The 23,616-nt window shown below is 28.5% G+C and overlaps 1 protein-coding gene across 1 annotated transcript in view; it reads left to right on the forward strand.

Moving 5' to 3' along the window:
- Positions 1-23,616, forward strand: part of mRpS9 (mitochondrial ribosomal protein S9) — a 99,967-nt gene that overhangs the window by 25,736 nt on the left and 50,615 nt on the right. The window contains exon 9 of the mRNA XM_075371371.1: positions 1,035-1,150. Coding sequence (XP_075227486.1) covers positions 1,035-1,150 — 116 coding nt within the window. The remainder of the gene's footprint in view (positions 1-1,034; positions 1,151-23,616) is intronic.

The following is a 23,616-nucleotide window of genomic DNA, read 5'->3' on the forward strand; positions in this document are numbered from 1 at the left end:
ATTTCACTTAGTTTTGGACACAATAACTGCTGTAATTTTGTGCCAATCACTTTCAAATTGACACATAAAATATAACACCCAAAATCTCGGTCGAGTTCATTAATGGGCAAAATCAGACCATGGGAGTGGAAATGGGGGGCTTTTTAAAAAAAATAAAATATCACTATAACTTTCTTATTAGAAAAATATTAAATTTGTTTAAAGTTCCTACTATTTTGTGGATAAGGTCATCATTCATTCGTCGAAAACTGTCACTCCACTGATCCCCCAGCAGTATTTATATCTCCTGATCTGCAGTATCAGTACCAACCATCTTTTTGATTGTTCAAGCTTAATAATTACCATTGTCTGCACCTTCTGCTTGTCTATATCTCCTTTTCTAGAAAGAAACCCTTGGTCATCTCTTTTAGATTCTTCTTTCTTAATTTTTCTCTCTTCTGGAAGCTTTTTTACTCGTTACAGTATTAATTACATTATTTGAATATAAAAAGTTCTGCAACACAGCACAAACAGAACATATAAACATGGATAAACTGTAAAAAAGGCTAGAATGTTTAGCCCAAAAAAGATTTGTTAGAATTATAAATTTATCATGCATAAAAAACAATCACCTCATCTAATACTTCTGACAAATGACAGTACACAACAACTTAAGTAAGATTTTCTGGAAGCTCATTCTTATGTAGATAGAAAGTTAGATATTTTTTTTATTAAAGTAGTAAAAAAAAAAGAGTTGTAAAAACTTAGTCAAGAAAGAGAGGTGGATTAATAAATTGAATGCATAATACCTTTTACATTTTTGTTCTACAATCATTTTAATGTTATTTTTTATAGAAATTCTTTACTTTGAATGACCAAAGTTATTTTATTTTATTTTTTTTTAATATATTTATTTATATTAATATCAATCAATAAACTTGAGCTGTTAGGATTTTCTTTTTAAATAAAGTATTACATTACATTTATATATTTTTTTCATTACATTTTTATATTTAATTCAGTGGAATTAAAAATTACTTTCGTTTTGTTCACAGCATGTCCTAGGAAATCAGCACGTGCAACTGTTACTGTGTGGTATCCAGGTACTGGTAAAATTAATATTAATGGAGAAGATATTAATTACTTTGCTCATGTCCAACCTAGAGAACAAGTAAGTAGTTCTATATATATATATATATATATATATATATATATATATATATATATATATTTGTATATTTTAATAGGATTGAATCAGTATATTTAATATTTCAGGATATTCTCAACCTCTTCCACTTTGTAACCACACTGTTATTAAATTGTTTGATAATTGTGATCCTGCCATGGAGAAAACTGCCACTGATTAATATGTTGAAAATAAAATTCACAATAGAGCAGCGGTACTACTCATTTAATTTTATCCAATATGAACCATTTTTAATTAAAATTTTTTATAAAAAAAATGTTTAGAGCTGTGGCCCCTGTATCCACAAAATTTCTCAACATTGCGCTAGTAACAGTTTTATTAACTTCAATACTGACCAGAGCAACACAAGTTATTTCTGGAAATACAAGTTATTTTATCCCTTAGCATCTGGTTAATTACATGTGTCAAAAAGATAACTGCTTCATCCAAGTAAATAAGTGATTCTGTCTTGATCTAACAACAGGTTACTGTGAAGATACACTTAAGGACCTTACTTGCAAGCAGAAAGCGAGTGAATCAATCACTCAGGAATATTTATTTTTAGCAGATCAAAAACTGCATGAATATCAAAGACTGCATGTCCTAAAAAGGAAAAAAAATATCCATTGATTATTATATAAAAAGTGAGATTTTTGTCCTTTTTTAATACATGTTGACAGTTCTAGCTATGAATGAATTTGTATGGTGCTTTAATGTTTAAAATAATCCAAATATAAAGGATGTGAAGTAAAATTGTATTCTTGAAATCAACAATTTCTTAATTCCATTATAAAGAGACTTTCAGAAAGTAGTAAGCTTTCGTTCTTACATACTTATATATTTATTTACTATCCCGTGAAGAACACCGAATTTGTTTGTCTGGGATCATCTAGAAAACTGCTAAACTAATATGGAAAATGCCTATGTTGATTTAAAGTTTATTCTTCGTGTCATTCACTATACAGTAATATCTAACTCGCAAATTACACTCCAAGTAACCCTTCATGATAGTATAATTTATAATATACAGATTAAAAAAATAATAATAAAGTAATTGTGAGAAAACAGCATATCCACCAAACTTCGAATATTGATTTTATCAGAGAAACACGTCATCATTGAGGGTTGTAAAGATGCTCCTACAATCCCCTTAGACTTCCCCCTCAGACTTGCTCCCACTGAAAATTTAATTCTGGATATTCAGAATTTTATTTTTTTAAATGTGTTCTGTTCTCAGAAAAGTTAAAAATTATAATGTAGGAAAAGAGGTGCACACCTTTCGCCCCACGAAAGACCTATACCCCTTAACCCTGCTCAGTAAAAAAAATTGAAATATAATGATATTCAAATTAGGAAAGTTATTATACTTGTATTAAAAAATAAAAGAAACATATAGAAGAGGTTTAAGCCTTCTTGCTTTCCAAAGAGTTAATGCCTTTTTAACTCCCCTCAACAAACATTTAAAGAATGATTTCTTCCAAAATGTCTTATCTTGTTAAAAATTTATAAAAACATTTCTTTGCCTTGCCCTTTAATTCAAGATTGAAATCTTAGGTTATTTAATATTTTCTGTACCAATATGTTTCTTGGAGGGAGAATAGTAAAAACTTTATGATATTAGAAATTAGAGCTGTGATTCCCATCCTTTTACTCTTACATTCTGTCATTAACAAAAAAACGATTGCTATCAGATCTTCATTTGTTTCCTACATTTACTCTTCAAAGATATGTAAAAGCCTCACTCATATTAAAGAGTTCATGACCGTCACCAGCCTTTACCTTCATTTAATTAAAATTTAAATTATTTCTTGCCTTCAAAGTATAAAATAAATATTCTGATGTTCAGGCCATGTATTTTTAATATTTTTTTTGAAATGAGTAAAAAATATTCATATTGACCATGTATTCATATTCATTTACCATGAATCTGATGGATTCACAATTAATGTAATATGAAATTATCTGAAAATATTAATATTGGTTGAAATCTCCATACATAAAATTAAGCCTTTTTTTATACATATTCCTACCAATATGGTATCTTGATGTCCTAGTGATTTTAAAAATTTTTCTGATATAAACAAGCCCATTTATCCCATTTTTTACTATTTCCATCAGTTAATTTTTTTCTAAAATTGCATGGAAAGTTATCATGAACTGTAACTAAATGTCAAATATTTTTCAACACTACAGAATAGTTGTGGAGAATTGTATTAACACTTCCATATCTTTTTAGATATAAATTGCAGTAATATCACTACCCTTCTAAAAATTTTTAAGTAATTCCTCTTACACATAATAAAAATTATAAAAGTTGTACTTTTTATCCATTTGAACTTCAATTTTTTTTTTGAAACAATTTATAGAATCTTTGAATAATGGAAAGATATAATTGCCACTCAGTTGAAAACTGATACTCCTGCTAATGTATGTAGGTATATTTAACTAAATACAATGTATTAACATTATTATTGCAGCATTTTTTATTTTATTCTTTTTAAACATGAAAGTTGTCCATTGGGCTGGTCTAGTGGTTAACTAGTCATCGTAAATCAGTTATTAAACAGCTGATTTTTGAAGACTAAATTTCTGAGATTCAAATCTAGTAAAGGTTAGTTGCTTTTTACATGGATGTGAATAGTAGACAGTAGGTACCACATACTTTGGTGTTTGGGGTTCAGTTAGTTCAATTAACCACTCGTCTCAGGAATGATCAGCTTGAACATGCACAAGACTACACCTCATTTTACTTTTCATACATATCATTCTCATCTCATTGAGCCGTGGGTGGTTGCTTACTGTTCAGTAGTTGAACAGATCACAACACATTAAGAAATTAAAAAAAATATGAAAACTTGTGACATCTTACTTACTGCACAAGTTTATTTTCTAATCTGTAGGTCACTCTCACTTAATGAATCTTGAATTGTTGCCTCAGTTCATGATGTTGGTACCATAAAGAATCTGTCCGTTGTTGGCTGCTTACCTTTTATATTTAATTTTTGTAGAATAACTGATAGGGAATCTTGGAGAGCTGCATCAAACCAGTCAAATGACTGAAGACAAAAAAAAAGAAGAATAACTGTACACTGTAGTTAGTGTTTTCAATCATCTAGAAACTGAGCTAGTTTCTTTCGTTATCTCAATGTATGATTTCAATAAGAATAGTTGTATTGTTAACCATGTGGAGATTCTTTTATATTTTAATTTGTGAATAAATTAGTCACTTCTTTGCTATGCCTTTTTTTCAAGCTTCATATTTTTCTTTAATACTCTAGGTCTTATATAGTCAGTTTTCTATTATGAAATTATAAAAGTTCTATAAAAAAAATAATTATCTTGCTGAATCTACACCTTGTAATTGCTGTGTGTCTTTGCAAAATTTCACCTTATATTTAACTTTCTTTATGTTTAGAAACACATTCTGGCCATATTTTTATCCACACAGTGTTCTTCAAATTTTTCTAAACATGTTTTTTTTTAATTGCATCAGTTATGTTATTCTCTTCTTAATCTATGATGATTAATGTGGTAAAGAATTTTTTAATTTGTAGTGTAGAATATATTGTAATAGGTAGATGGAAATAACCAAGTCTTTTTTTCTATCCACCACTCTACCTCTTTAGAAATAATAGTAGCAGTAGCAGTAGTATAGGTTCTACTAGGATGCTTATAACCAACTTAGCTTTTTTCAACATGTTTAAAAAAATCCTTAGACTATAAAATAACACTGAAATTTTGCGATGTTAACTTGGATCAATCAGATAATAACATTTAAGGGAATTCATATAAACTGGTCAGTATTAATTACGAGATTACTGTATTTTAATTTTTACATAAAAATTTTATGAGTGCAATTGTTGATTTAGAAACTTCCAATCAAAATTATGAACATTAATAAATTTTACAAAAATTATCAGTAATGTATTTACAAACAATGTTATCTATTTATTCAATCTGACAACTACAGTACAGTATAACTCCATTTAGTTTGGATAGTTGAGTTTTACAATATCTTAAGTTCCTAAGTATATACATTTTAAATGGAAACTAAACCACTAAAACAATAAACAGATAAGTTAAACTTACCACATTAATACTAAGAATAGATTTTTGCAGGATCCTGCAATCCAGTTGGTATTTAATTCTATAATTACACTAAAATCAATTGTTGGGAATGTAGAAATTGCTAAAATGTTACTATTTTATAATCTTGAATTTTATTATGGACAAACACGCAACTCATTGCCATGTAGCTGGAATGATGTAATATTTAAAATGTTTTTTTCTTTCGTTCTTAATATCATTGTTGCCAGCTGTTATAATTTATTTTGTTTTTAATTAAATCATTATCCTCAAAAGTAACTTGGTGGTTGGTTCATTAGTCCATATTTTTGTTTATATTTGTAAATGTAATATTTTTCAAGAATATTCATTTTTTTAGTGGTATTACAAACTTTCAAAATTTCTGATTTATTTTTACAGTCAGTAATAACAAGCTTATATTCTAACAAATAGTCAGCTACATTAGATACCTCTTTTTTTTGTTTTTGTTAGCTGTATATTTTTCTGTAAATTTTTTTAATGGTCTGTTAGTTATTCTTCTTAAGTTCTCTCTATTATTGTAATTGTTATTTCTTAAATATTTTATAATGTGGTTATTTGATTTATGTGTTTTTAATATTAATTTTTATCATATACATTTGTATATTTTTCACTTATTTTATTTGTTTAATTGTATTTTGGGTAAAACTATTGTGTGCTATTTACCTGTTCCATTTTTCTATAATTATTATATTTTTTATTCTGTTTTATAATTTTTTTTGTATAATTTTATCATCAAAACCATTAAATATTGCTATTTGTTTTATTTCATCTATATAATTTAGTTTATTTAAAATTATCAAATATTCGTTATTTGTATTTGGGTTATATATGACTAAAAATATCATCTGTGTACCTTATCTGAAATAGTACAGTATTTGGTGTATATTTAATATACCGTGAAATATTTTACTTACAAAATTGTATATTAATATTTCAGACATAATGGCACATAGATGATTCCATTGTTAATCCTTCTGTTTATGAATAGTAATTGTTTTTCTATTCAAAGTAATTCTGAAGACAAATATTTCTTATAATGATGATTAATGCATTGGTGAATTCTGAGGTTTCATTTAAACTATTTTTTATTACTTCTATTGTTTCGTCAATGGGTATATTTGGATACATGTTAGTGATATCATAACTTACCATTTTTGTGTTAGAATTTACTTTAATAGAATTTAATTTATTTATGACTTCGTAACCATTTTTTACATTATCTTTGTAGTTAAAATTTATTATTTAATATTAAATATTTATGTATTAATGTTAATGAATATATTTTTTTTATTCGTTATTTAATATTGAATTTAAATAGTACAGTAACCAATATGTTAATGAATTATTTGAATTATCAAAATATAAATTGCATATATATATATATATATATATATAAAATATATATTATGAAATATAAACCACCAAAACACAGTAATTAGGTTAATTAAACTTACTATGTTAATTTCCAATAATCGATTTTCACAGAATCCTGCACTTTCAGTTTGTTTTGAATTTTATAACTAGATTAAAACATATTTTCTTTATAATTTGTCCATTTGTTAAAATAGTTTTTAGTTTTAAAAATGTGGAATTTATTAATAACATATATCCAAATTCTGCTGTCTAGTAGAATATATTTACTTTTTTTTTTGGTAGAAAATGCTTGAGACTCTTAGTTTTATTAGGTAAAATCATTTATTTCTGTGAGCTATTGCGCAGCTTCTTCACAGGAGTTTGTATGTGTAATCTTACAGCCAATGCAGATATTAAGAATATGTAAACTTAAGTAATATGAACATTAATGAATTATAAAGTTTATTTGTTATTGTCTTTGTTAAAATTAATTGTAGCAAAGATTCACTGTTTTTATTTCAAATGAATCATGGTAAATTTATTTATTGCCTGGAATCATAGTAAGAATTATGAGAAAGGAAGAGGTAATGTTTAAGCGGTTACATGTACAGTTCAACAAGAATAAAATTATGCTTACCCTGTGATTAAGAGCTCTATTTATCAATCATACACTTAAGTATATGTGACATACATCTATTGCTTTCTAATGAGCCCTTTAGCTTAAATGTTCATGAGTGCAATTTTGTTCTTCCAAATTATAATACAGCCATACACGAGTACTTGTTTCTAATTTTTGCATGGTATAACTGCGTCATGCTATAGGTATAAACTTAAATTAATGAAACAAACACTTTTTATTGTGAGTGAATTTTAGACAGATAGTCAGTCACACGTTCTACTGCAGTTGTAATTTTTTTTATAATTATTTTTATTGTCTGCCTTTTTTTAATTTAGTTTATTATACTTTATTAGTTTTTTCAGATAGGATATTAAGAACTTTAATGGTTATTTTTTTAATGTAATCATTTTTTTATATATCATTAAATTTCTTTTTTTTATATATATAATCATTACATTAATTATGCTTCTTTTTTTCCTTAAGTTTATAGTTTTCATCTATTATGTTTCCTTTCCAATCTTAATATTCTACAATTTTTCTTGGAAACTCTACCTTCACTGCTCATAAACTCTTCTGAAGTTATTTACTCAATGACCATTTAGCCTTAAGTTCTTTTTTATATTTTAAAATTACACTTTTTGTTTCTATCAGTTGGATGAAGTTCATATTATGAACTTTCTTTTGTTTCTAAGAAACCGATTTTCTTTGTTGCCCCTTATTGATATTCAGCTAAGTATAGGTGGGAAAGGATCGGTTATAAATACAATTGCAAGCAAATAATCAATTTGATATATTCACTTATAAAGATTGCTAAATGCTCATGTGTCTTTTAATATGTTTTAAAAGATCTTGGCAGAAAAAAAGAGATCATAATGGCATTGTATTAAAAGGCTTTAGATCATAAGTAATGCTGATATGTATATTAATAGGATACTGGGAAAATAAGAAATTATTCTGCCAGAAATAATTGAATGAGGCAGTACCAATAAAGAAAAAATTATCTCATTTGTAAGTTATTGACTGTAGGCTGACTTATGGAAAATAAAACACATATAAATATGAGCCATCCAAATTTTGTAACTATCAATTATTAAAATTCATAATAAATACTAAATTAAAGTCTATTTTTTTTTAACAGTTTTCTTGAATATTCATTTAAATAGCAAGAAATACATTATTTATTTCACCCCATTCAAGTAATTATTAAATATAAAATAAGAACAATAGCTCATGCAGGTAGTATAAAGTATCCCAATACTTAATGCCTCGAGGCAGATAGCACCATGCCAGAGATAAGTATCAGATTAGGATGTGGTTTTCAAGTTCAGTTATTTATTTATTTTTTTTGTTATTCTACATGTGATTGAAGTGAATCAGTTCAGCATATGTATTGTCAATATATCACCATTTTATTCCTTGATTGTACATCTTATTTATGGCCCATACTTTTTAGCTATAATTTGAATTACATGTAATAAATTTTGTTTTCATAAAGTAAATTATTTTAGCCTTAATAAGATAAATTATGATATACAAGGTCTATAAATAGTAATGAGACTAGTTCAGAAAAACCTTTTATTTACAGTCCAATTATATATGGACTCACCTTTGAAATAATTTCCTTTGGAAACCATGCAACACTTCTCACTCTTTATAGGAGTTGGAACTCAGAAACCGGAATATCCTTCAGATGGTTGATTAAATATTTTTAATGTTTTCTACTGTTCCAAAATTGTGTCTTTTGATATGTTTTTTTAAAAGTCAGGAACATGAAAAACTCACAGGGACTCAAGTCAGGTGAATAAGGTGGCTGAGGAACTATAGGTATGTTTTTCTTTACCAAAAACTCATTAATTGAGAGTGCAGTATGACAAGGTGCATTGTCGTGATAAAGCATCTAGTTGTCTTTGATTACTGGTCTCACATGGGCAACTCTTTTCTGCAGTCATTCAAGAATTTCTCGGTAAACATATTGATTTACAGTCTGTTTTGTAGACAAAAAGTACTTATGAACAATGCCGTTACTATTGAAGAAACAAATTAGCATGGTTTTGATTTACTCATTTTTGCTTTTTTGGGACATGGTGAGTTTGAGGTGTGCCACTCCTTGCTCTGGCGTTTTTTTTTCTGGATTGTACTCAATTATCCAAGATTCATCACCAGTAATAACATTTTTTAGAAAATCGTTTTTTTAGGAAAATTGAAAAAGTTTCAATTTGCCCTAGAATATCACAGCACACTTCTACACTCTTGTTTTTTTGTTCAACAGTGAGGTTTTTTGGGACCAATTTTGCATAAACTTTTCTCATGTCCAATTTGTTTGTCAAAATTTGATGGACTGAGGTATGGTTCAAATCCAATTGTTCTGCAATAATTCTGACAGTTAATCGCCGGTTGTACCATATCAAGTCTCTTTTTGACGTTAATGGACTTCCAGAGCATGGATCGACCACAACTGATTCCTGGCCATCTAAAAATGCTTTAAACTGCCTAAAAACTTGGGCTTGTGATAAGAGTGTCATCCTCATATGCCCTTTTCAATTTTGAAAAAGTTTCAGTAGCATTCTCATCAAGTTTAACACAAAACTGGATTGCACAATGTTGCTCATAATTAGTATCACTCATTTTTGTAACACACAACAAAAACTTGTTTCATGAAAAGTTTGTTTACGTCTCACGTGGCAACAATAGACTAAAAATAATAATATAGATCAGCTCTTCATATAACCGTATGTTTAGTAGTAACTTTACAGTATTGCCACTTTGGCTGCTAAAAAAAAAACCATTCTCATTACTTTATTTACAGACCTCATATAATTGATCCAGATTAATATCTGAATAGTAATTAAAAGAAATATACACCTCTGAATACCCTCCCATTAAGGAAATCTCTGTACATTATCCTATTATTCATTAATATTTATTGTTTGAAGATTAATAATCTGTTGACCTGATTTATTTGTCATTAAAACAGTAACTGTGATTTTTTATTATAATTTGGGTTATATCCTTTGATCTTATTAAGTCTTCTGTTTATTTTGCTTGATCTCAGTGAACAGTTTATCATCTGTTTGCATTTTATTTGTTATTAATATTTTCAGTGTGTCAAATGAAAAAAAAATCTTTTCTATGTTCAATAAATAAGATATCATTGCTTTGTATGCAGTATTATTCAATCATTTTCTTTTAACTTTTATTAGTTGTTCTATTTTTAAATATCTAATTTTATTTATAATATTTTATTACTTTTCATATCATTCCATTTTATTCTTCTAGAATTTATTTTCTGCCGCTCTTCAGTTCATCAACTTCTCTCTCTCTCTCTGAGTTTGTTTGTATGTTGGTTTTTTTTTGTTAGCTGATAGCTGACAGTAGAGCTTATAGTTACTGAAGGATTGATGTGCATGTATATATCACATCTGTTTGTAATGTAATGTAATTAGGACATTTAAAAAGTATGAACTGATTGATATCACATTCTTATATACAAGAAAATGAAAAATATAATTTATATAATGTAACAGTAATGTATTTCTACTAATAGTTTCTAATGTCTGGAAGTGATTTTGGAAGTTAATTGCTCAATCTATCATTTTAATTTCATTTGAGAGAGAGATACTGTGTGATTTACTAGTAGGTTATAAGATTTTTCTTTTAATTCTTTATACTAGTTTGTTATTTATGTGGGTTTTATTTTTTTTTAAATAAAAAAATATCGGTTTTAATTAGTTGAGGATTATAAGTTATAGAAAAGATACTAAAATGTTTATTGATCTAGTTTATTTATGTATAAATACTTTTAATGAAATACATATGGTAGTCAGCATTTTAGTATTTATTTATACAAACTAATGATGCAAAGAATTTTCCTTGTTATTCAATTTCCTTATAGTTTTATCTTTAAAGGTTTTAAGTCTCAGAAGTTCAAATTAAAAAAATTCCTTTGATATTATATATGTTATCGTAGAAAAAACTCAGTAAAGTAGCATAGTCAGTTTAATTACTTATAAATGATTTTTTTTTTTTGTCTTCCTTCAGTCATTTGACTGGTTTGATGCAGCTCTCCAAGATTCCCTATCTAGTGCTAGTCGTTTCATTTCAGCATTACCATAAAAAATTTCAGTAATGAAATTAAATAACTACTCAGAAATCAGTTAGTAAGATTCAAACTCATTAACAAGGATACAATGTACAAGTGTAGAAAAAAGTAATAATGCAATTTGTTTTGAAAGAATGTATCTATTCTAATATAGAAGCTATGAATGACGTGAAAGAGTAATCATTTGTTTAGATCCTTCATAATAATATACTGTTTAAGCCAAAAGTCAACAATAATACTGTGCAGAATTCGCTACCATGAGATAAATTGAATTGAAAGCGTACTGTGCCCCGCAAAATAGTACGAATGAGAGAAAAAATTTAGTATATATTAGGAAATTTAAGTTGTAAGAGAAAAGGGGGAAAACTGTACTCACATGTTTGAAAGTATATATGTACCTCATATGATTTTGACAACTCCAGTTAAAGATAACAGAAAGTATCCGAGCATATCCATTGATATTTAAGCCACTGTGGAGAAATACATAGCTGATGAGCAGACATTTGTAAATTTTACTTGCAAAGTGCAGAGTATAGCACTGTAGTTCTCAAATACACTCACTAAAAAAGCTACTGTACCCTGTATTTCAAAATTAATATTGGAGTTTTAAAGTTATGTAATATTTATTAAGTTTTACTTAACTAAATAAATAAATTATACATGAAATGAAAGAACAACTTAAACAGTTTTCCTATAAATGTTCAATGTAAGCACCATTTGTCACACATCCAACCAGTAGTAAAGTCCATCCCGTACTTTAATAAGCAAGTCGGGAGTGTTTGATAGAACAGCTACTTCAATCCTGTGTCTCAAGTCAGGTTGGTCAGCTGGTAATGGTGGCACATTCACTTGGTCCTTTATAAACTTCCAAAGAAAAAAAAATCGCACAGGATCAGATCGGATGAACACAGAGGCCATGGCAAATGAGCCCAGTCATCCAGTACCCAGTGACAAATCTAGCGATCAGGGAGAATTTCATTCAACCAATCACATAGATGCCAGTGAGGAGATGCACCATCTTGTTGCCAAATAAAGTTCTGTGGTTTGTATTGCAGTTTCAGGAAAGAGTCATAGTTGTAGCATATCAAGATACACTTGCTTTCGCGAAAAAGAACGGCTCGTAAACTTGCCCTCGGGATATGGCACAAAGACATTCAGTTTTGGGGAGTGTTGTTTTCACACTGATATTTCGTGAGGATTTTATGATCCCCAGAAGCACACATTATCATTGTTTACTTTTCCATTAACATGAAATGTTGATTCATCATTGAATATGACATGATATGAAAAGTATTCATCATCATGTTGCATCATTTCATTTGTGAAGCTAGCTACAGACTTAATCTGTAGGTTTTAGAGACTGTAACAGCTGTAAATGATATGGACACAGTTGTGTTTTCTTAAAACCCTCCACACAGACTGAATTGCTAATTTCCAGCTAACCTTCCTAATGGATTTCCTAGGACTATGTACAAAAGACTCTTACACATTCAACATTGTCTTTGGACATCCTCAATCATCCTGTATTCTTTGCTTTACAAATACCGCCAGTGGTTTCAAATTGTTTATACTATCTACGAATTGCCACTTGCTCTCCCAAGTTCAGTTGTGCTCCGGAACCTCCGATACATTCAGACCTGCTGTTCGGCGTTCGGGAGACCACAACCGAACTTCAAACTGAACACACATTGAACAGTAGTTACAGATTCACAATTTGCAAACTGCAAAACACAGTACACTTTCTTTTGGTGGGGGTGCCATCTTTGCTACTAGTGTTTGCAAGCACAAAGTACAGGAAACAGGTTATGAGCTTGCACACAGCTAAAACTGTTGAGTTGCTCTATCATTGTATGTATAATTAATCAGTGTATGTGAAACTTGTTTTTCCCTTTCTTACCAAATGAAAACATTAGTTTAAATGTTTAGGGTCTTCTATTTTTTAGCATTTAAAATAGAAATCCATAGTAAACAAAAATCTTTGAAAAACAGCGGGCCCCAGGGTCTCTCAGGTCTAGGTATGAGAGATGATTTCAAAACATTTTCCAACTAATTTTGTAATATATGAATCTAGAATCTATGTTTATGTGGTAACAAAGAGATTACTTAAATTAAGTTCAAAGGTTAATAATAATTTTCAAATTTATCATCTGGAAGAGGATTACATTTTAATCTCTAAGCAAATCTACAAAGTATTCAGTCATGTAATTGCCTGAGTTTTTTTAAAAATTATAATTGTATTTTTCTTGAGATCTTGTGCTGGAAGTGTTTTTTAATTTTGAACCTGGGTTGAGTAATAATTGATTTTTTTTTAATTTTCTGGAATATATAAATTCTGTAGTATTGGTTCTTGGTCTAGTTAATTTTACAATCATTGGTTAACAGTGTATTTTTCAGATGAGGAAAGGAGCTGTATTCAGTTATTCTTTATTCTTAATCGAATACCCGTCTCTTGTAGTCTGAAGTCTGTGTAGGATTAGATGTTCATAGCTTTATCAGTCCAACTGGTAAGGTGCTTATATATATTTCATACTTTGAAAGTCCAATTAAATTTTGATAATTAAAGAAAACTAGCGAAAAAGTTTTTAGTATGGAATTTTATTATCAATTTTTTCTTAAAAAAAAGATTAAATAATTTTGTAGTTTTCTTTTAATTTAAGAAATAATATTAATTAGAATTACTTCTGGAATAGGGAGATTCTGATTCAGTTCACAGATAATTAAATGATTATATTTATTTTTTTTATCATGTATGTGGTTTCATAAAAAGGAGTTTGGAGGTTTAAAAAAAAATAGTTATTTTTTGTAATTTATTAATGTTAGTAGCTGTTAAAAACAATTGAATGTGAGCAGTTGTAAGAAGATGAACTTGTTTTATTTCATGGATGTAATATGTTGACCCTGAAAAACAGTTCAAGGTATTCCACATAGTACGCACTTTCCATAAATAAAACACATACTTCATTTGATACTTTGCATGCAACTACATATACATCAGTTCAGATTAATATATTATGTTTTTGAATTATTTGACTTATGGGAAAATCCTTTTTTTTATTTAACTACTCCTTTTTTTATTTACATGTTATCTTTTGATATACGAAGCATATTCATAAAGTAATAGCCATTTGGCCATTACAAAAAAAATTAACTTGTGTAAAAAGGTTTTTACTTTCAGTTTTAGTTTACTACATATCTACTTCACTTTTCATAATGCTGCACCAGCTCCTTTATCCCCTCTGCATAGAAGTTCACCACCTGGGAATTGAATTAGTTGACAACAGCAGTCTTGAGTTCCTCATAGTTTTCAAACTGTTGTCCACCAAGCCACTTTTTCAAATACAAGAAGAGGAAGTAATCGCTAGGTGCAAGGTTGGAACTATATGAAGGGTGATCAAAAAGATCCCAATGAAAATCTTGAATCTTCTTGGTTAAGGTAGCCATGTGAGGACGCACATTGTCGTGAAGCAGGCTTACACTGGACAACAGTTTCCTGCATCGTCAATTTTGGATTGCACATTTCAGTTTGGTGAGCATTTTGCAATACATGTCAGCTGTAATTGTTGATCTACGTTCCATGAAATCAACCAAAATGACACCCATTTCATCCCAGATAAAGGTAGCCAACATTTTTCAACTAAAGTACAGATTGCTTAAACTTTTTCAGTTTTGGGGAACTTGAATGGCACCACTGCATTGACTGTTGTTTTGATTCTGTGTTGGTGTAGGATATCTGTCTCATCACCCATAACAATGTGGGAAAACAAATCACCTCCATCATGTCGATAGCAGTCCAAAACACTCGTCGACTGCACATTCTTTGCTCTTTGTGTTGGTCAGTGAGCATTTTCTGTACTCACTTTGTGATATCCGAGCTTCTGTGACAATCACATAGATGGAATTGTGTCCAACATGGAGAGATTCATCAGCCAGAACATTAATCATCAATTACCGATCACATTACAGTTTTCAGTTCACTTGTTCAATGATTTCATAGGTCTGATTACTGGGCCTGCCATTGCACTCTTTGTCATGCACATTTTTGCGGCCATTTTTAAAGTCTCAACACCATTGTCTAACCTTTCCTATACTCTTTGTGTAGGTCCATACACTAGGCACAACTCCTGAAAAATTTCAGCAGCTGAAGATCCTTTTGCACACAAAAATTGAATCACAGTGTGCACTTCACAACTGGCAGGAGAAACAATTTTTGCAGACATTGCGATCTGCATTCACCAGCAGGAAAATGACTACTGAATCAAAACAATTGCAGTGGCTTCGTAGATAGATGGCCCTGCATGCATGAAACTGTGTTCAGACCTGCTAATATTTAAATATAAGCCAATGGCCCTTACTCGATGAATGTGCCTCGTAATACGTAAATTGAACAAATTTAATTGTTTTTAGCATAACTACTTAGTGTTATAGTGAATCTTTTAATATCAGAAAATCTCTTAATGTGTGCAATTGGTATGTGAGAAATTTCAGTATGTCTTATGGTGAATTCAGTTTTTGATTTTTTTGAATCTTATTAATCGAGCATTCCTTTTTAGTTCTCCCATGCTTATAATACTTGAAATATTTATTGGATAATTATATATCCTATACTTGAATTATTAATGGTTATTCAAAGATCAGCAGCATACAAATGCAAAAGATAAAAATATAAAAAGCTTGTTAAGGGCTCTATAGAAATGAAACTTAACAGAGATGGGTGTAAAAATCCTTCACTTGGAAAATCCCATTTAAAAAATGTACCATTCAGTTCTATCTATATTGTACAGACTAAGCAGATATCATTCATGTATAGATACAAGGAATACACATAGGTGCTACACATGGCAAGAATTAACCCTTGCATATGAGGGGGTATGGAAAAAAAACTAGAATTATTAATTACCTTTTTTTTATTTAAGGTAACATCTTGAAACATCAATCCCCTTCAACTGTCTGTTAGGTGATATGCACTTGTTTCAGTGGTTTTTCCACTGTTCAAAATATTTTTTATATTCTGAATGAATGCTGTTAGTGCCTACAGTTTGCTACGATGCATCTCATGTTCAGATCTAAAATTAGGATTCTTTGATGTGAACTCCAGGAAATTCCAGTTATTTCCTTGAATTCATAAATTGTTCTGCAACAATCAAACATGATCGCATCCTGCACTTTTTGAACATTTTTGTCTGTTCTGGATGTTGAGGTGCATCCCGAATTGAGTTCATCTTCAAGTGAAATTTGGCCACTTCTGAACCGGGCAAACCACTCATAAATTTTTCTCTGGCTTAGACCTTCCTTCTCATAAGCTTCCTAAAGCATTGATATTGTTTCTGCCGCTGTTTTCTTTAACAGGAAACAGAATTTGATGTTGGCACAGTGCTCCTTAAAGTTTGCCATTGCAAAATCATCGCGAGGATTGGGAGGGTCTTAAGAAAACAATCACTCTGTCTGCTGCGATGGTTTCTCATGATTGCTAACTGGCCAACTGGCCAAATATACATAGTGGGAGAGGGCAGCACTGCCTACCCACTTCCCTACAGAAAATTATTCTCATCTTTTTTTTGGGTATCCCCCATTTCATTCCATACAATGATAATAATAAATAACAATTTAAGGATTATAAAAAGTTATAAAACATATAATAAATAATTTTGAAAAAGTACAATTTAATCTTAGAGATTTGGTTAATCTAGCATCAGCCAGTATTTGCAACCTAAAAATGTATAAATTAGATAAAAATTATTAAAATGTATGCATGATTAAAGAACATTAGAAGTCCTTCAAGCAATATAATTCCTACCTTAAGGGCATGTTAAATCAATTACTTATTATACATTTTGGCTTCTTTCCCTTTTTCCAGAAAACTTTCATTTTTTCCGACATGGCTTTCTTTTGTTCTTCTGTTTTGGTATGTTGACTTCAATTTCTCCCGGAATTTTTGGTTTTCATCTTTTAATGTTTTCCTTAGTTAGTTTCTGTCTTTAATTATTTCTTCTGTTATGCTTAGTCCTGCTAGATCTTGAAAAATTTGTTCTTTGTTTTTCTAGACTTGAGGAATATAAAGATTAGTTTTATGAATCATTATTTATTTTGGAGAATGACTGTAGAGAAGCTAATTCTTTTTTTTGTTGTGTCTGAAAGTTCTATTTTATTGTATAGGTCTTTATTGAAAATTAGTTTGTTTATCTTTTTGGAATTTCAGATCTGAAATTTTCCTGATAATTTTTCTTTTCATTTTTTCCTAGATCATCCATTATTTCTTTGTTATTCACTGCTAACATTTCTACTGCAAGGCTTCTGGTTTTATTATTGTGTTGTAATGTTTCATTTTGGCACTCTAAGAGATTTTTAGTTTGATTTTTAATTGTTTGTCATTTGAAATGTGAATTCTATTATCTGTATTCTGGATGCCTTCATGCACTTTTCCAATTTTTATTTATTAAGAACTTTTAGAATTTTATTTTAAATAAATTTCTGTCACATGTAAGTTTGATGTGATGGAAGTAATATGAAGAGTTCTTAGGTAGGGCTTAGAATCACATTTTCAAATGTTTATTTCAGTCAAGAAAAATTATTTTTTTTATTTCTTGTGTAGTAATCATACTCATATATAATATATATATATATATATATATATTAATATTTATTAAATATATTAATTATTAAATTCTTCTTCAAAAAACATGAACTGAAGTATTTTGCATGCATATTGATGTGTTCCTGTCAGTTTAATGATTCAAGAGTGATTCTTAAAAAATAAATTACTGTATCTTAATTTTCAATATCCATATTATTAATTTTCATAAAAAAATGTATTTATAACTTGAATTTCAATTTATAAGTATTCTTATTAATATAATTAAATGTAAAAATAAACAACTTTTCATCAGATTAAGATGTATTTCTTGTTAGTATTAAATGTGATAGTCAGTTTAATGTGATTAAACATGATTCCCACTGGTGGAAATGTCAGAAAAGTCAGAAATTTTTAGAAAAAATCAGGAAAAATGGCAAACAATTTTTGAGAATTGCATCTTCAAAGGTGGCTTTTCCATTAAAAAATCTGTTCTTGTGGAGAATTTGCACAAAGGATCAGTTACCTACCAATGAAATGTTTTTGGGCAATTGTAGATACTAGGGGGCAAGGAGAATGTTTTCATTACAAAAAAATTGCTCACTGCAGTGAGACGCTCTAGAAGACAGTATAAGAATGTCTTGTAGAAAAAACTTCTCTCAAGAAGAACAAAATAGCCCTGAAAAGGAAAATGCAAGCAGAAATTAAAAAAACTGGAAGAAGAAAGGAAAACGTTGAGAGCTACAATCTTGACAGAACAGATAACTGCCAAATTTAAACTTTTAGAAAAGGGGCAAACCATTTGGAACTTTTATTGATAAAAAGTTGCCCTGTGTTTTATACTTACATAATAACACCTTTGTAATGAGATCTCATATTATTGCCTTTTTTTTAATTTTTTGGTATACATAAAGAATAATAATGACAAAAGTAATAATGTTTATTTTCTTTTAGTCACAGTGATTTTAGTTTTCCTTTAAGTTTTGATCATACATAAATTCTTTGTTAAATTAAAATCTATATTTCTTACCATTTTTATGTAAACCAAGTTATTAAATAGTTTTTTGTTTACTTTGCAAAATAATGTAGGATTGGCTTTCATGAAAAATTTTTAAGCAATCTTACACGCGAGCCAGTTATTTTTAAAAATCACTTTAGTTGTTATTTCTTATCTGTGTTATTTTTAGTTACTTTGATGTTAATTTTTATGCAAGAAACTTATTAAATATTGTTTATTTTTGTACTCGGCAATGTAATTTACTGAAACAATTTTATCATAAAAAATAGCCTAATTTTAAATGTATATTGTAAGAAAATAATTAAAAAATTAACTTTAAAAATGAATGTAATAATAAATAATAAAAAATTACCTGAGTTTGGCAGCTGTGGGGATGTTGGAGGCTGCAAATAAATATATATTTTGCACAGTAAATGGCAATAGCGTAACATTATGAGAGTCAGGAAATCTTTACAAAATTGATCAGTAAAAGTCAGGAAAAATGAATCTTAAGATTAGGTGAGAACCTATTAAATGTGACATAGTTAAATTGGATACACATTCAAAGACAGTAACCTTAACCTGCATATTTAAAATCCAAAAATTAAGATCTTGAACAATATGATATTTATTAACTATATTAAAAAAAAAAGCATACAAATGAACAAACACAATATAAATGGAAAATATTATTTGATTACATATTAACAGTTTTCCTAACCTTTTTAAAACTGGCTTTCTTAACTATAGTGCTACTGAAATGATGAAGGTGTGATAATTAGTTGTGTGAGGTCCACTGGAAGTATTATCTCTTATGTTATCTGAAAATGAATTATTCATAATTATTTGAATTTTATTAATTTTTATTTTAACATGTTTTGTAATGCTATTTAATCAGTAAACATGTTTAAGCATCATATAATGATATTACTTCTTTCAGTTTTATTTTTTTATCCTGCATATAATGAGGGTCTAGAAAAATTCAGAAATTAGAAAATAAAATGATGTCAGTAATTTTTTACCAACTATGTTGCTTCATGCTCAGTATTTCAATAAAAAAAATTAAATTGGAAGTGATGAATGAAGCATGTATGATGATGATGATGATGATGATGATTATATGAGCAAATGATCGATAAATTTGCAGCAAATAAATCTTAAGTTTTTGAAAAAAGGTGTACAAATATGTTTTAATTATTTATTGTACTTGTTTGTCCGAACATAAGTTTTTGTTTGTCTAAATATTTAGATGAATCAATTTTGTAAACTCTTAAAAACTTAACTTGTGATTTAGGAAAACTATCTACATAATTCCCAAAAGTAATATAATATTTTTCTAAATGTTTCAGTTATTTTTCAGGCCACTTACCATGTTTTCCCTTACATTAATAAATAATTAATGTAGGTTTTATTTAGCTGATTCAAGTACTGAAAAAAATTGGAAGGATAATAACTGATTTTTTGTCATTTTATAGATTTTTGTTTAAAATAATAATTTTAAAGTATTTTTTATTGGGTCAATTAACTTTTTATTTATTTTTTGAAACAAAAAACAATAGAAGAAATACATTAGAAATATAAGTGCTATTAATTATTTTTTTAATGTTTTTATTAAATTTTATATTGTGAAGTATTTTTTCAGCTTATAAATCAGTTTCTGTTTATTTATTTTATGAATTTTTCCAAGTTATAAATTAAATATGTGTCACAGTTTAGAGATATTGTGAGAAGAGCATACAGGAAAAAGTGTTATACAGTAAATAGTTTACAGCTGTATTGTATCAAAATCTTATTTTTGTTATTTTTTCTTTATTTTTCTACTTATTGCGACTGATCATCAGCTATTAACAGAATGTTTCTTTTAAACCAAAATAACCACATTTTGTTTAATATAAGATTGTTTATATTAATGTATGAGTTTGTATTCAGTTTACATTTCTTTCCAGACATACTTAGGATTGGTGGGTGGATTAAGTCTTATTATGAATCAGTATTTGCCAGAATTATGCAATAATTTTACTTACTCTGTTTGTATCTATGTGTGGAAATAATAATTAGTCTTTTCATTAGAAAATTTATTATTTTTTTAATTCTCTGATAAAAAGATAAATTGTATGGTTCTCATCTTTGTAAAATGCATAATAATTACTTTTTTATACTGTTATTTTAATTGGGCTAATGAAAATATATTCATTTGCTCATTTTTTCCGAGGATGAAGGTAGATTTATTTATATATTTTCAAGTCTTACTCATAATCAAGTTGATTGATATTGATGATTTTTTGTTATTATTTTGTAGAGAATTTTAATTTTACAGTCGGGTTTTAATTTTTTTCCGGATGACATTAATTGTAGTAAAAGAACTCACATGGCAGATGCAGATTATTTAAAACAATTTTTATTGTTTTTTGGTTATCATAAATTATCAGGATTAATTTATTGTAGCTTAGTATAGCGTAGTTAATCTTTTTGGAATTCAATTTATTTTCAATGGAAGATTCAAAAAAATTATTTGGGAAACTTGAGAAAGAATTAGTGAATTCTTCCATTTCCAGATAACTTTAGCTCATTTAATAATAGTTAATTTATTTTATTTTTCTGCTTACTTTTTCTTATTTTCATCTAGATACTGCTTTTTCACCTTTTGCACTTTTTTGTGAACTGCCTTTTTATGACTGCTCAAAAAGGAGTTTTATGTATTTAGGGTGTATATATGTATGTTTATTTGTTTGTTTATTCAACCATAGCAGTTCAACAGCCGTACCGATTTAGATGAATGATCCTGTATAGGAATCCTTATATTTCCAGGAGTGTCATAGGCTGTGTAAATATACATATAGTACTGGAGATTTTCCAGTTGAAGCATAAACTTTAATGAACTGTGAGCCGGGTTTGAACTGAATGATTTGAATCAGTTGATTGAATAATAACACAAAAAAAATCAAATAAAATATTTATTAAATAAAATAAATTAAAAATATTCCTGTTTAATAATGGGCTTCCCATGGGGATTGTGTATGAGGCTGAAGTGGTGATGTGATGCAAGCACTTCGTGCGAAGCTAGACCAATCATCATCATCATCACCAATTAGTAGCAAACAATTTGTTCCTGAGTGCCGTTTTGGGAGGTGCAAGGGGTTGCTCATAATAATATTTCTGCAAACAATTGCCCAATTTTCAAGTAGGATATTTGTTAGTATAATACAAAATCACAATGAAACCAATTCAGAACAAAAAGAGCAACATTAGTCAGCAATGGTTTTTTTTTCCAGCAGTCATGTTTTTTAATACTTATCTGTTGTTTCATATGGTTTTTTTTTTGCCTACCCATATTCTTAAGAGAAATAAAATTTAAAATAAAAACCAACTTTAAAAAAAAAAAATTGTATGCAGTTCTATTTAAATTAAGTTTTTTTCATATTTTGTGACCAATCATCTGCATATTTATCAACATTGCAGTGTGTTTATGACTAACACATGTAATTTTACATAACAAAATAGTGATATTTATTTACGTAATGTTTTATCATAAGCATTGTTTTTCAGTAATTTGTCATATTAGTGCAAGAATCACTTAGTGTTCAAATCATTTCTCAAAAATTTAAACACTACTGGAATCCATCCTCAGAGAAAAAATGTTTAATGTGTAGAAAACAAAATCATTTTTTGGGGAGAAACTTTTATAAGTTTTTTTATATATATTTAAAATAGAACTGATATAAATGGACTTTCTTGGAAATAAAGACCACTTGGTTTTTCAATTTTAACATAGAAATATTACAATTAAACATTTTTTTTACTAAAATTTTACACGTTAGTCAACTTCTCTGCATAATTACCACCAACATCGAGGCACTCTTCATGAAGATCCTAAGCTTAAAAATTATTGTGAATTTTTGGTTGGAAAATATTGAGTTTAGTCAAGACTATAATTGCAGATAAGTCCCACGTGATTATTCCTGTAAATAATCTGTCATGCCTGCAGTGTTGCTATGCACTTTGACAACCACTTCTCTCTTTCAGATGGTGCTGTCCACCTTCTGGAATGTTCACAGTAATCATAGATCAAGTTAATTTTTAGAACACTAAAACAATCCCAAAAGATTATGGCTGTCATCTTGGCCACATAAACAGATTTTTTACTAAGACATCTCATCCTTTTTTTTCAGTAACTTATGAGATACACTTGAGGGACTGGCATTTCATCTGTGGACTGTTATAGAACACCCATTTTTCATTATCAATTTGGATTGAGAAATTCATTCATTACTTTTCGTCTAATGCTTAAAAATGTCCAATCTACATTTATTAATAATCTTCTATTAACATATGCTGTTACCTGATGCACACAAATCCAATTACAGTGTAAATCATGGTGAATGATTTTACCAAGAATAAGTCTAGAAACATCCCAAAAAATCATCTCCAAATCTTAGAGACTTTTCACTACCTGAATTTCACTGACAATGTCAATTGTCTTGATCATTCAAAAACTCACACTAAGTATTTATAGGAAAGTGCAGCAAGTGACTGTACAAAAAAAGTAAAAAAAACACCTGATTCACAGTGTGTTATAAATGTGTCAACATGCATAAGAGAAATTAATGAACAGCTATCACTTATAAAATTTTATATATAATTTGTCTTTATGAAATTGAAATATATATTTTTTTAAATTACTACCAAATTTACCAAAAAAAAAAAAATT

This window comes from Lycorma delicatula, chromosome 7 (assembly GCF_047948215.1).
Source record: "Lycorma delicatula isolate Av1 chromosome 7, ASM4794821v1, whole genome shotgun sequence".
Classification (NCBI taxonomy): domain Eukaryota; kingdom Metazoa; phylum Arthropoda; class Insecta; order Hemiptera; family Fulgoridae; genus Lycorma; species Lycorma delicatula.